Below are 12,689 nucleotides of genomic sequence, written 5' to 3'. Positions count from 1 at the left end.
GGCAGATAAACGTGCTGATTGGCTCAGCCGTCACGTCAATCATAATTCGGGCCAGTTGATTTGAGGAAATTGAGAAGTTCTGAGTGACGTTTTTCTTTCTTCTGATTAACTCTTAATTGAAGTGCGTAACTTCACATATGAACTGTTGCTGGTTGAGGTTTTAGTTCTTCCGGAAAATCAAACGTTTTCTTGTGAGCGGAAATGGCGACAGACGGAGCTGGTAAGAGTTTGCTAACCGCTGGCTGAGAAACGGTTGGAGGTTTCCGTTACCTGACGGAGCTGCTAGCAAACATGTCGGCTAAGCTAGCGGAAGCTGCGGTGAGAGTTTTTAGCTCGTGAGGCGGTTTTGTTAGCAGCAGACTGAAAATAGTTCAATTTAACATCATTTTTAAAGTCAGACAGTCCACTGAAGAGGAGCAAACATCAGTCACAAATAAAAAGAGACAAATAAGTGACAGTTAGCCAAGTGGCTAACAACACAACACGTTTCGGTTCTTTGGGGGAAGAAGTGGATGACGTGCACAACTTTGGTTCCTGAGCGATTTATTCACTGCCAGCCAGCCTGATTAACAACAAATGAAAATAAAATAAGACCCAGTTGAGCCGGTTGTCCGTGTGACGGGGAAGTGACGCGATGTTGGTGACGGCAGGTTGTTCGTTTCCTGCACAGGTCACGTTGTTCCTGGGTGTCTTCCTGTCCACGACGACGTGTTTGCGGGCCCGGAAATGCAGTTCATTTTGTGTTTCACGGTTAACTGTGGAAACGAGCTGAGGTTGTGTCGGTTTCCAGCCGCTGATCGCACAGTCCACAGACTGTCAGGAAGCTGGAAATGGCGAGCTGGTTTGCCTGTTAAGGGCCAGTTACTGATTAATATTTTATTGATGAATATTCTGATCAGGCTTTAATTGTGCAGAATTCACCAGACCAAGACTCACATCTGACAGGAAATATCTGGAGGCTTTTGTCAGATCAAATGTCACATGGCCACTGAAGGATAATCTGATTTACTGTGTTTTTCATTTCTAACACGTGACGGCAGATTGTTTGTCCCTACGGTCAGACGTCTGCAGATCTAATGTTGTCATGGTTGTCCACCTCGTGCTGACGAAATCATCCTGACGCCAGAGTTTGGCGCGGGATGCTGGCGTTTCCTGTTGCAGGTTGTCTCTGACTGTAATGTCGATTGGACAGGTGGAGACAGACAGACGGACGGAGACGTGGAAGGAGACTGCAGGAAGGTCGGCGTGCTGGTGGGCGAGGCCGAGTTCAAGGCGTCCTGTGCCAAAGAGGTGGCTCTGCTGGCCCTGATGGAGAAGACGGGGTACAACATGGTGCAGGAGAACGGACAGAGGAAGTACGGCGGACCCCCTCCAGGTGAGTGCCAACACCACGAACACCACGGGTGGATGATGTGGTGCTAATGTAACGTCTCCATCCTCGAGGCCTTTCTGGTCATGTGCTCCTCCCTGCATTTTGAGCTCCCTTCAAATTCTGGCCCAATTTGACAAAATCCTCTTCAATAAAATAAATAAACGACAACAACGTCTTCATCTTCGCAAAATTATCAGTTAAAATTTCTTTATGCAGCTGTTTGTTGCAGATTCTAAGGTTTTTAAGAATTGTGAGTCATCATAAACGGTTTTGAACGATGAATTGATCTTTCGAACAGTTCATTCATGTCTCTGCTGATGGATCTGTCAGTATTTCTGACAAGCAGCCTGCTGCTGGGTGCCGCAGTGACTGATGGGAAATCTCAGTCATGATGTTTGTGAGGAGAACCTCCGGGCCCAAAGCTCCGGCGTCCGCAGAGCTCGGCTCAGTTATTACGACGGATAGAAAGGCGTCGGAGAGCAGCGTGTGGACGCAGGCCCTCAGACCGCTGTTGCGGTGTGGGACATGACGAGTGCGTACGTCCACATTCATTTTCAGTCCGCTGACGAGTGTCTGGTTAAAGTCTCCTGATGGGAAATCTTACTGCGTTTGAGGGATTATTCACCCGAATCATCTGCTCACAGAGTCCACAAGCCCCCAGTGAGCTCTGAAGTCTGTTAAAGAGGTCTGAGGTGTGAGTGAAATCACAAGACTAATGTGACCTAATAATTCATGACGAGGCCAGACACAACAGGAAGTCACCTTGGAGGACACAAATATAAAGCTAAAGAAAGGGGGGCCTTGTTCCTCAAACAAAAACTGTTAGTGAATTAAACACCAGGCTGTGCAGTCGACACGAGCAAATAGTCAGGTGGGTCTGGTTTGTCCAGCCCAAAGTCACAAGTGGTTCTGACTCATGAGCAGTGAACGCCGGAGGTGCACTGAGTCCAGGTGTGTGTTGTGGTGCCGCAGGCTGGGAGGGCCCGCCGCCGCCGCGGGGCTGCGAGGTGTTCGTGGGGAAGATTCCCAGGGACATGTACGAAGACGAGCTCGTCCCTCTGTTCGAGAGAGCCGGCAGGATCTACGAGTTCAGACTGATGATGGAGTTCAGCGGCGAGAACCGCGGCTACGCCTTCGTCATGTACACCAACAGGTGTGTGCGGGGGCCGGGGGGGGGTGGGGCTCTTCTGTCCTGAGTGTGATCGCTACCTCACTGTGGTTGTTCACTGCGGTCCAGAGAAGCAGCTCAGAGAGCCATCCAGATGCTGGACAACCACGAGATCCGTCCGGGGAAGTTCATCGGCGTGTGCGTGAGTCTGGACAACTGCCGCCTCTTCATCGGCTCCATCCCCAAAGACAAGAGGAAGGACGAGATCATGGAGGAGATGAAGAAGGTAGCAGCATGTCACAGTCCCTTCAGAACATCCGCAGCAGATGCTCGTTTCTCCTCGTCCTGTCCTCACTCGTCTCCTGTCTGTGTGTCCCAGGTGACCGACGGGGTGGTGGACGTGATCGTGTATCCCAGCTCCACAGATAAGAGCAAGAACCGAGGATTCGCCTTCGTCGAGTACGAATCCCACAAAGCTGCAGCCATGGCCAGGAGGAAGCTCATCCCAGGTACGCTCACACGCACACACTAACACACACCAACACACACACGCACACACACATACTAACACACGCTGTGACAGATTCTCCAGAACCCAAAGACTCTTCACTTCACCACCAGATGTCTGAAGTGATTCCCCAGTTAGATGATTCATCAGAAGAGCTGGCAGCTAATTTCCTTTCAGCTGTCGAATTTATTGATTGATTAACTGATTGATCGTGGCAGCTCAGCGTCTCACATCCCCCCAGCCTCAGTGCAGCCCCTCAGCTGATTCTGGGTCAGTTCCAGTCTTTGTCCAGCAGAGGGAGCTCAAACACAGAACACTCAGTCTGACTCCAGATGCACCAGGTGTCCAGTTTATTAGGTACAGCTGGTCCAGACTCATGCAGGTGACGAGTCATCATCCCTCAGTCTGCACAGTATTAATCAGTAATATGTTTTGATTTTGATGATTGTGGCAGCAAATCACAGTGAAGAACATTCAGTTAGCAGTAAATCATCAGAGAGGCTCAGCTGCTGCAGGACACGTCACAAACGAGCAGCAGTTTCAGGTGGCTTTGATGGTGTACAAAGTATCTGGACAACATTTACACTGAGAGATTAGTTGGACCGAGTGTTGTCTTACTTTTAGACGAGTCGACTGGTCTGAGGCTCCACTTCCTGGTTACAGGTTGTTAGGAAGCGGCAGATTGTGCTGTCGGGTTTGAGTCGAGGTGTCTGAGGTCTGCACTGGAGGTCTGCTGTGGTCGCTGGTGCAGGTCGCTGAGCTGGACTGGACCTCTGCGTGGGCGTGGCGTGCGGTCGTGCACAGACTTGTCGTGTGTTTGATCGACTGCGTCGGGCACTAACACACTCCACCGTGTGGATGTTTTATGTGTCGGAGCCGACGGCGTTCAGCAGGACCAGTGCAGCCTCATGAACACCCGGTGATTTTCTCTGCACAGATTTTCCAGGAATCGGAAGACAGATTTAATTGATGTCCTGCTCCAACCACAGAGGTCTCCTCAGGGCCCCTGCAGCTGGTTGTGGTGGAGGTGCTGCGTGCTGCGTCTTCTCACGTCGCTGTTGTTTGACCTGCAGTGGTGGGATGTCTGTTGTGAGGAGGTTGTGGCTCTGTTGTTCAACAGGAACCTTCCAGCTGTGGGGTCACACGATCCAGGTGGACTGGGCTGAGCCTGAGAAAGACGTGGACGAGGAGGTGATGCAGCGTGTCAGAGTCCTTTATGTAAGTATGGGTGTGTGTGAGAGTGTGTGCTTCACAGAAATTAATCTGTCACTTGCGGGGAAGCTTACTTTGTCACTGATCAGAAGCAAGGACTGAGGAAGTTCCCGTTAGGGGGAGGTTCGAGGTATGCAGTTTGCAGTCGCCGCGTTGAAGTCGTGTTCAGCCCTGGGTACAAAGACTCTGGAAGCCTGCTGGTGTGCAGCCACAGGTCAGCGTGTTCAGTGGGGGCCTGTGAAGTGCTGAGCAGGCCGGCTCAGATCAGAGCCGAGAGCGAGGAGCAGCAGGGAGGAGCTGCTCGCCCTCCAGGGGACCAATTACTCTCAAACACTGAGCAAATCCAACAAACCAGAAGCCCCCCACACACGTGGGAGGGACAGTATTTTTAGCTGAGGAGGCCCAGAGGAGCACGAAGCCCTCGGTGTGATCCACAGTGACTCTGCTAACACAGACCAGCTTCAGCTTCCTGTGTTTTCCAGCAGGTTTCTGATCTGTTGAGCCTCAGACTCAAACCAACATCACACAACCAATAACGACAAAGGCAGACCGCGTCAGACCCACCTCAGACCACCTCAGACCACCTCAGGTCCCCTCATTTGGCGTCAAGTCGCCTCACGTCGCTTCATATCGCCTCACGTTTCCAAAAAGTTGCACTTGAACACACCACGAAAACTGCAAACTGTGACTGATGGTTTGGCTGACCCTGCTGTCCCACGCGGTTCCGGTTAACTTGTTTCCGCCGTGCTGTCTGTCTTTCGTGTCGTTGAGAATGTTGTCTGGGTGTGAAACTGGAGTCGAGCGCTGAGGGTCCACATGCTGAACCTGTTTGTATTCCTGCAGGTGCGTAACCTGATGCTGAGCACCACAGAAGAAACTCTTCGTCAGGAGTTCTCCTGCTTCAAGCCAGGCTCTGTGGAGCGAGTCAAGAAGCTCACCGACTACGCCTTCATCCACTACCGCTGCCGCGACGACGCCATCGCCGCGCTGAGCGTCATGAACGGAGCCCAGATCGATGGAGTCAGCGTGGAGGTGACCCTGGCCAAACCGCCTGGGATCAGAGACGGGAGTGCGGCCGGGAGGGCGTACAGCAGCAGGGGATACCCGGGAAACAGTGCAGGAGGGGGAGGGGCAGGGAACGGGCCGCTAGTCCTGCACCGGAACAACGGAGGGATGATGGGAGGAGCTGTGGACACGTCGTCTCCGCTGAGATCACACGTGGGGAGTCCGGTCTACAGCCGAACAGGAGGTGAGGATCAGGAAGTGCTGTGGTGTGTGTGTGTGTGTGTGTGTGTGTGTGTGTGTGTGTGTGTGTGTGTGTGTGTGTGTGTGTGTGTGTGTGAGTCTCCTCATGTGGCAGCAGGAGATTTTAGTGTCTCAAATGTGCAATTTTCTGTTTTTCCTTGAAGCCACAAAGTGTTCAGTGTGAAATAAATAAAATATGAAATCATCAAATGAATCAATACACAGAACAGGAATAAACCTAATCAGTCAGCTTCGTGTCAGCCATCTGAACAGCCAATCAGACTGCGGCGCCGCTCAGTTTGAGTTGACTGACAGACAAAGAGAAAACATCCAGGGTGAAAATCGACCTGCGGTGACAAAGAAGGAAGATGAAATAATGTTTCCTCATATTCATAAGACCGAGTTGGTTTCCTGACATCACGTTGTCCATGACACGTCCCACACAGTCCCACAGTGCCGTCCGTTCATCTGGACTCTGGAGAGACACTTTGCTCGCGTGCAGCAGGTTGTGAGAGATGGTTGAATATTAATGATTCATCTTGACCGTCTGAACGGTTCAGTTCCAGATGGAACCCTCACTCGGAAGGTTCTCACTCCTCCACCATGGAGAACCCGCTCACGGCGAGTGGATGGAGCGAACGGGTGGTGGCTTCTGCCGATGACCTTTCACACGTGTGTGCTTCCACGATACTGAAGGGAAAGCAGACGTCTCTACAGCCAGTATTTCCAAAGTCACACCCCAACAGCTCAGATCAGACCATAAACTGACCCATAAACTGACGCAGATGTTCACCTCAGCGAAGCCGGAAGCATCACGTTTTTACATGCGAGCAAAATAAAGCCACGACGCTCTGAGGAGTTTGTCTCTCAGCTGAGACATTTTTCAACCTCTGGAAAACTTCTCACAAAAACGCCCCAAAAACACGTTTGTGAGTTCAACAGGAAAGTTTGTTTGGAGGCCGAGCACCCAGAGAATCAATATCACTTCCCCCCGGAGAGAGTGAAGGATGTGCTCTCTGCTCCCACATTAACTCTAATGGGCTCGGCGGTGTGTGTGAGCACACGCACACGTCCTCGCTGCTTGTCCTGCTGCTGCTTGGCACTTCTGCTCTGTTCAGCTGAGCAGGTTTGGACTTTGTCTTCTCCGTTACGAAGCGCGTTCATCAAGTCTGACTCGTGTATTGACACGGCCGTGATAATAATCTGGTGACGAAGCAAAACTCCGGTTTCCCGACGCCCGCGGACATCTCTGATAATGAGAAAAGTTTTGCAGCTAACTCTCCCACAAATGGACTGTGAAATATTTATGAGACCAAAGATGTCCGACTGGAGGAGATGGATGGAGGGAGCGTATGGCAGATTATTAGAGGGATGCGTGATAGAGAGAGACGGGGAGATCTCTGGGGAGAGAAAAAAAAAATTCACTTTGGGAGTCAGTCCTGAGTTTGTCTCTCGCCTCCTCTTGCGTCTCAGACAGGAAGCAGAGTGGAGGACAGAGGACAGACGCGTGGAGGGAGGGAAGCACAGTGAATTTAAAGCTGATTGTCAGGACCACAGTAATGACCGTCTTCACCTGTGATTAAACAGCACGTCTCGGTCGATCTTTTCCCGGTCCACCCTGTGGTCACTGAGACCCGAGTCGTCTGTTCAGCTCAGGTTCGAGCTCGTTTTAGGAGCCCGACGTGACGTTTGGCCTGCAGTCCCTGTTAGGCCCCTATCTTTAGTGCTTGTGCTCGCATTGGATTCATCGTGGATTAACCACCATAAACATCCAAGCTGCTGAAGGTTGACAGATGAGGTCAGGCAGACTGACTGAAGCTGGACAGATGAGTTTTGGTTATCCGACTCAGACACAGCAGTGTCAGCGTGACCGGACGCTTTCAGTGGAGGACTTGAGTCTTCAGGAGCAGCTGATGAGCAGCCAGTCAGGAGGAGTCAGTTCATTTGACCTGACACGGGTTGTCCTCCTCTTGGTGTGACGGTCTGATAATGTGATTAATCTAATGAGCCCTAACACTCAGCTGTGTGTGTGTGTGTGTGTGTGTGTGTGTGTGTGTGTGTGTGGACAGACGACCTGGACAGGTGTGTGTTCCCCCTGTTTCCTGGCACTCCCCTCTCGCCCACCAGCCTGCTGGCACTGAAGCAGAGTCAGATCAGCTCTGCTGTCAGCCTGCTCGACTTCTACTGCCGCAAAAACTACTGGTCCCAGCCGGAGTACCACCTGTACTCGACGCCGGGGCAGGACGGCAAGCTGCTGCTCCTCTACAAGGTGTTCACGCACTCACACAGGAAATGACTCTCTGAGTCGTTTCCTCTCAGCTCACCTTCCTTTGACTGCAGCCTCACGTCACTGCTGGAAATAAATAGAAGAATACATGGAGACAGAACCTCACAGTGTGTGTGTGTGTGTGTGTGTGCAGGTGGTGATCGCATCAACACGAAGCACGTACATCCCTGACAGGCTGTGTACGCTGCTGGATGACGCCAGAGAGCTGGCAGCACAGACGGCCCTGTGGAACCTGGGTACTGTTCAACACACACACACACACACACAACCACACACTGTCTCACATCTCGTCATCTTTCTCTTGCTTCTCCTCCGTCCTCCATGTCTTCCTCTCTCACCCATGTCCTCTCTGTGTCTTCCTTCTCCAGACTCGTCCTTGCTGAACGGAGCATCCTGTGACTCTCCCAGCAGTTCCTCCCCTCCGCTCGCCGCGCCGTCACCCGCCACCAGCCCTGGGCTGCAGAGCGGCGGCAGCGGCAGAACCTTCACCTCCTGCCTTTCCCCTCCTCCTCCTCCCCTGCCCTCAACCTACCCCGTCTCCCCCCTCTCCTCCCTGTCCACGCTTGCCGGCCCTCCTGCCCAGACACAGAGGCTCTACATCAGCTCGCAGTCGCCTTTCTACTGACGGTGAGACGCAACACACTGAACCTGACGTGCTGTCCTCACGGTGTCCACTTTGTGTCAGCACAGCCGTTTAACACATTACTCTACAAAGTCACTGTCGTTAAACTTACCCAGAAGCCATTTTTGACCACTCAGGGATCGAGTTGTAGCGTTAAAGTTGGCGTGTCTTTGAGCTCGTGAGGGGAAGTTCTGTGACCAGCTGTACGAAACACCTCCACGTCTTCTCCTTTAAGACGTTCACCGAAGTGTTGAAGGTTTTCCTCTTATCGTGTTGGTTCACTCCCGCCTGTCGGTCTGAGCTTCTGTCTCCCCCTTGTGGCAGTGATAGTGATTACACAGACACTGTCAGCGTGCGGATGACACCACAGGCTCCTCTATATTGAATACTGAGTTATTCTTCACTTTTATTGGTTTATCACATTTTTGTTGTGTATTTTTCAGACCTCTTCCCTTTGTGGTTTAGCTGGTCAGTTCGACGTGGTTTGTGTTCTCTTGTTTCCATAGAAACAGCAGAATTTCAACACTTCAAAACTCTTTTGAGTGCAGTAAATTTCTGTTTCCTGTACTGAGGAAACCTTTTCAGGGACTCCACACCTGTAAGCGTCTCGGCTGAGGAGGACCTGAACCTGAAGCGTCAGACTTGAGGTGTTTTGTGTAACTGGTCCTCATCTCTCCTCCCGAGCGCCCCTCGGCAGGTGGAGCTCACGACAGCGTGAAGGTTGTAACGCAGCCCGTGTAGCTCCACCCGCAGATCACCAGGTGTTCAGTGAGGCTGAAGAGCGTCTTGTTTTAGTCTCCTTCAGTGTCTCTCTGAGTCTTCTGCGTGTCTCCTCCTGGTCTTTGTGCAGTGATGTGATGCTGTGACGCGTTGCAGGAGGCCTGAGGTTCGGCGGCGAGGGGACAACCCGAGGACAGGAAGGAGAAACGGCAGGACCGTCTTTATGGTGACCACAGCCCGCGTCACCCGACAGTGTGAGTCTGGCTCGCTTTCAGAGCCCTCAGATGGACCAGCACAAACTGTTCATGTCTTCATGTTTGTTTCACTCCTCCCTCCGTTAGAGACGAGGGAGCGAGAGGAAGACGATGTTTAGTTTCCGCTCGGCTTCTTCTCTCCTTCGCCTCTGATTTCCAAAACCAAAAAAGAACCGAGATAGACGCTGTTTAGGTTTCACAAAAACACAACCCTGTCTGATAAAAAGTCTTTCCTCCTCCTCCACGTTCACATCCAGATGAGGACAGAGTTGGCCCAAATGTCCCGACCGTCTCCCTGTGACACGACTTTCACATTAAAGGGGGATTCTGGTATTTTTTTTCGGCACAGGCAAACATTGTCAAGGGCTGGAGAGATTAAAAACAGCCCTTTTGACGACATTAGAGTCTGATTTCCCTTTCCTTTCATCCTCCCATTACACCACTCCTCTCTGGAGGGATGAAAAGGGAGGGAGATGAGGGAGGAGCGGGAGGAGGAGGAGGAGGGCTGCCTTCACTTTCTTCTTCTTCCAGGGGAATGTTTGTAGCTGCGGATGCCTGTCGTGTGTGTGTGTGTTCACCTGACTTGTGTGAGCGTCCGAGGACGGAGGAGGACGGCAGCCGGTTGTTTGATGTCTCTCATTAAGTGATGTTCGGGGCCTCCGGTCATCGCAGACCAATCTTCAGCTCGGCACAAAAAGAGCGGGAAGTTCCTCTGCGTGACCCACTTCGCGGCTGCGTTTCTGTGCGTTCTTAAGAAAAATAGGAGCGTGAAGCCACAAAAAGCCTCTGACAGCAGAGTTTAGATCCTTCAGGCAAACTTCTTTCTTGTTCTTGCTGTGCTGACTTACAGCAGAGTCACTGAGAAGCTTTTTCCTCTTGGTGCTTTCACAGCGGCAGCAGGAAGCTCTGAGCAGCTGACGAGCTTCGTCGGCCTCTGACGGGACACAAATTAGAAACTTAGTTAAACGTTAGTACGTTTAAACTCCACGTATTTTAATTTGACGACCTTTGTATGTAAATGAATGAGCGATTTTTAAGCTTGATGAAAGCCCACAGCTGAATGAGGTCAGTAACTTCCTTCTGAGACGTGGAGGGCAGGATGGGAGCAGAAAGTGTTTCTTTCTTAATCAGAGGTAAAGAGACAGGAAGCAGAGCGTGACTTTGTGCTGTTTTCACGTCGGGCTCAGCTCTGATGGCTTTAAGCAGTTTTATTGATCTGTTGGAAGTCGTCTCAGCAGGTCGTTGGCAGAAACCATTTTCTGATGTTTGATTTGTTCCGACCGCGAATCGTTTCAGTTCAGCTTTAAGTGCATGTTTTTTAAATGTTTGAATCCAGCCTGTGTTTCAGTCTGCTGCTGTCAGTTTTCTTCAGTGTGATGTGATGCATAGAAAATCTGTGAAGTTCTATGAAATCTACAAAATGTGCTCGACTGTGTTGACACGAGAGAAGACGTCGAGCTGCCGTTTGTCTCTTCTGAAGTGTCACATCTAATTGGATTCCAGTTTGTCCCTGTTGTGTTTACTCAGTGACCCGACTCAGATCCTTCTGGTTTGAATTTGTGTTGGTGCTAACCAGTTTACTGATTCATCAAAAGCTTAATAAAGATGTGTACAACATGTGATCAGCATCAGGAAAGAGGAAATCTGTGAGAACTAAACACACTCTGTTTGTGCAAGTCAGTGTGAGATTTGGCTCATGAAGTTTACGTCACATCCACTGGAAGGGAAAAGCAACGATGAAGTGAAGTCAGCCTTTGTTTGTGTGAGCGCTGAAGGCTCCGCCGCACTTTGTGTTCTGGAAATAAAACGTTTGACCCATTCAGTCTAAATGTGCTTCATGGACCTGAAGAGGGCGTCTCACCTCGTGTCTGATGGACTCGCCTCGCATTGTCTCACGTCTGACGGATTTTCTCATGTCGCGTCTCACGGACTCGCCTTGCGTCGTCTCGTCTCACCTTGTGTCTGATGGACTCGCGTCGCCTCGCAGCGTCTCATGTCTGACGGACTCATCTCATGTCGCGTCTCACGGACTCGCCTTGCGTCGTCTCGTCTCACCTTGTGTCTGATGGACTCGCCTCGCAGCGTCTCATGTCTGACGGACTCATCTCATGTCGCGTCTCACGGACTCGCCTTGCGTCGTCTCGTCTCACCTCGTGTCTGATGGACTCGCGTCGCCTCGCAGCGTCTCACGTCTGACGGACTCATCTCATGTCGAGTCTCACGGACTCGCCTTGCGTCATCTCGGCTCGTCTCACCTTGTGTCTGACGGACTCGTGTGGCGTCGTCTCGCCTCGCCTCCTGTTTTTCATGGCGTTCACTTCGGGGTTTGTAAAACATGCGGCGAAGTGTTTCGTCACAGGTTTGCTGGAGCAGATGGCGAAGGCTGAAACGAGTTCCTCTGATTCAAAGCAGCACACGATTTATTGACTCAACAGAAAAGTTCATTTCGTGGATTTCAGCTCTTCGGTTTGTCGTCATTTCAGGTGAAGCAGCAGTTTCTGAGCTGATTGTGGGCGCCTCACTGAACACGGTCGGACTTTGGTCTCATTAACGTTTCGGTGAGAGCTGCTGAGTCGGCAGCTGTGTGTTCAGTCACTTCCTGTTGCCTCAGCTGAGGTCAAAGGTCAGAAACTTGTTTTAATGAGGGCAGCCATGTTTTCCTCTTCTCACTTACCCTCTCTCTTCCTCCTTTTTATTTTTTCTTTCGTCTCTTCTTTTTTCTTCCTTCTTCTTTTCCTCCTCCATTTCCTTTTCTCTCTCCTCTTGTTTTCCTTCTCCCCTCATTTAAGTTTTATTTCTCTTTTCCTCCTTCTTCTTCCTGCATTTGTCATCCTTCCTCTCCTCCCCTTCAGCCTCATCCTTCACCTCCTTTTCCTCCTCCTTCTTCTCACTTCTTCCCCTCCGTCTTCCTGAGGGCAAAGAAATGAGAGCAAAAAGAAGAAAAGGAAAAACGCAGGGAAAATTGAAAGGGGAAGGGAAGGGATGAAGAGGAAGAGAGACAACAGGGGCAGGACAGAAGGAGAGGAAGAACTGAAAATTAGAGGGAAAATGAGGTGGGAAAAGGAAAAGTGACGGTGATGGAGGAGAGTCTGAACTGCAGGGAGAAGATGGAAGATGGGAGGAGGCGGTGGAGGAGTTAAACAGATGGGATTATGAAAATGGCAGCGCAGTGGGAGGGAAGAGGAGGAGGAGGAAAAATATTTATGTTGTGCTGTGTGCGACTCTAATTAAGAAAACGTGTGGGACTCAGCAGGAGGGAACAAATAAATCTGCTCACTTCATGTTTCACAGGCTGCGTCTTCTTCTGCTCTTTATTATCGACACTTTGTTTTCCTCGTTTGTACGTCAGCACGAAAACAGA

General features: G+C 51.0%; 1 protein-coding gene across 2 annotated transcripts; it reads left to right on the top strand.

Moving 5' to 3' along the window:
* Positions 1-46: 46 nt before the first annotated feature.
* On the top strand, positions 47-11,150 carry rbm46 (RNA binding motif protein 46). 2 transcript variants are annotated; one of them, XM_046380121.1, is made up of 11 exons: positions 47-220; positions 1,193-1,375; positions 2,345-2,525; positions 2,610-2,766; positions 2,860-2,989; positions 4,109-4,206; positions 5,044-5,449; positions 7,515-7,714; positions 7,866-7,968; positions 8,101-8,359; positions 9,231-11,150. In XM_046380121.1, the coding sequence occupies exons 1-10, from the start codon at positions 202-204 to the stop codon at positions 8,355-8,357; spliced, it is 1,734 nt and encodes a 577-aa protein (XP_046236077.1). In that variant the 5' UTR covers positions 47-201; the 3' UTR covers positions 8,358-8,359; positions 9,231-11,150. The 2 variants fall into 2 exon arrangements, with proteins under 2 accessions (XP_046236077.1, XP_046236078.1); XM_046380122.1 differs by having other exon boundaries at positions 9,205-11,150.
* The last annotated feature ends 1,539 nt before the right edge of the window (positions 11,151-12,689 follow it).

The sequence above is a fragment of the Scatophagus argus genome, chromosome 23 (genome assembly GCF_020382885.2).
Source record: "Scatophagus argus isolate fScaArg1 chromosome 23, fScaArg1.pri, whole genome shotgun sequence".
In the NCBI taxonomy this organism is placed as follows: Eukaryota; Metazoa; Chordata; class Actinopteri; family Scatophagidae; genus Scatophagus; species Scatophagus argus.
Note: the sequence above shows the minus strand (reverse complement) of the source record. Positions and strands in the feature narration are given on the sequence as shown.

Excerpts from the sequence above, each read along its gene's own strand:
- rbm46 (XM_046380121.1), top strand. Across the intron at positions 2,767-2,859 it reads TCATGGAGGAGATGAAGAAG|GTGACCGACGGGGTGGTGGA; the intron begins GTAGCAGCATGT and ends TGTGTGTCCCAG. Across the intron at positions 7,969-8,100 it reads GACGGCCCTGTGGAACCTGG|ACTCGTCCTTGCTGAACGGA; the intron begins GTACTGTTCAAC and ends TTCCTTCTCCAG.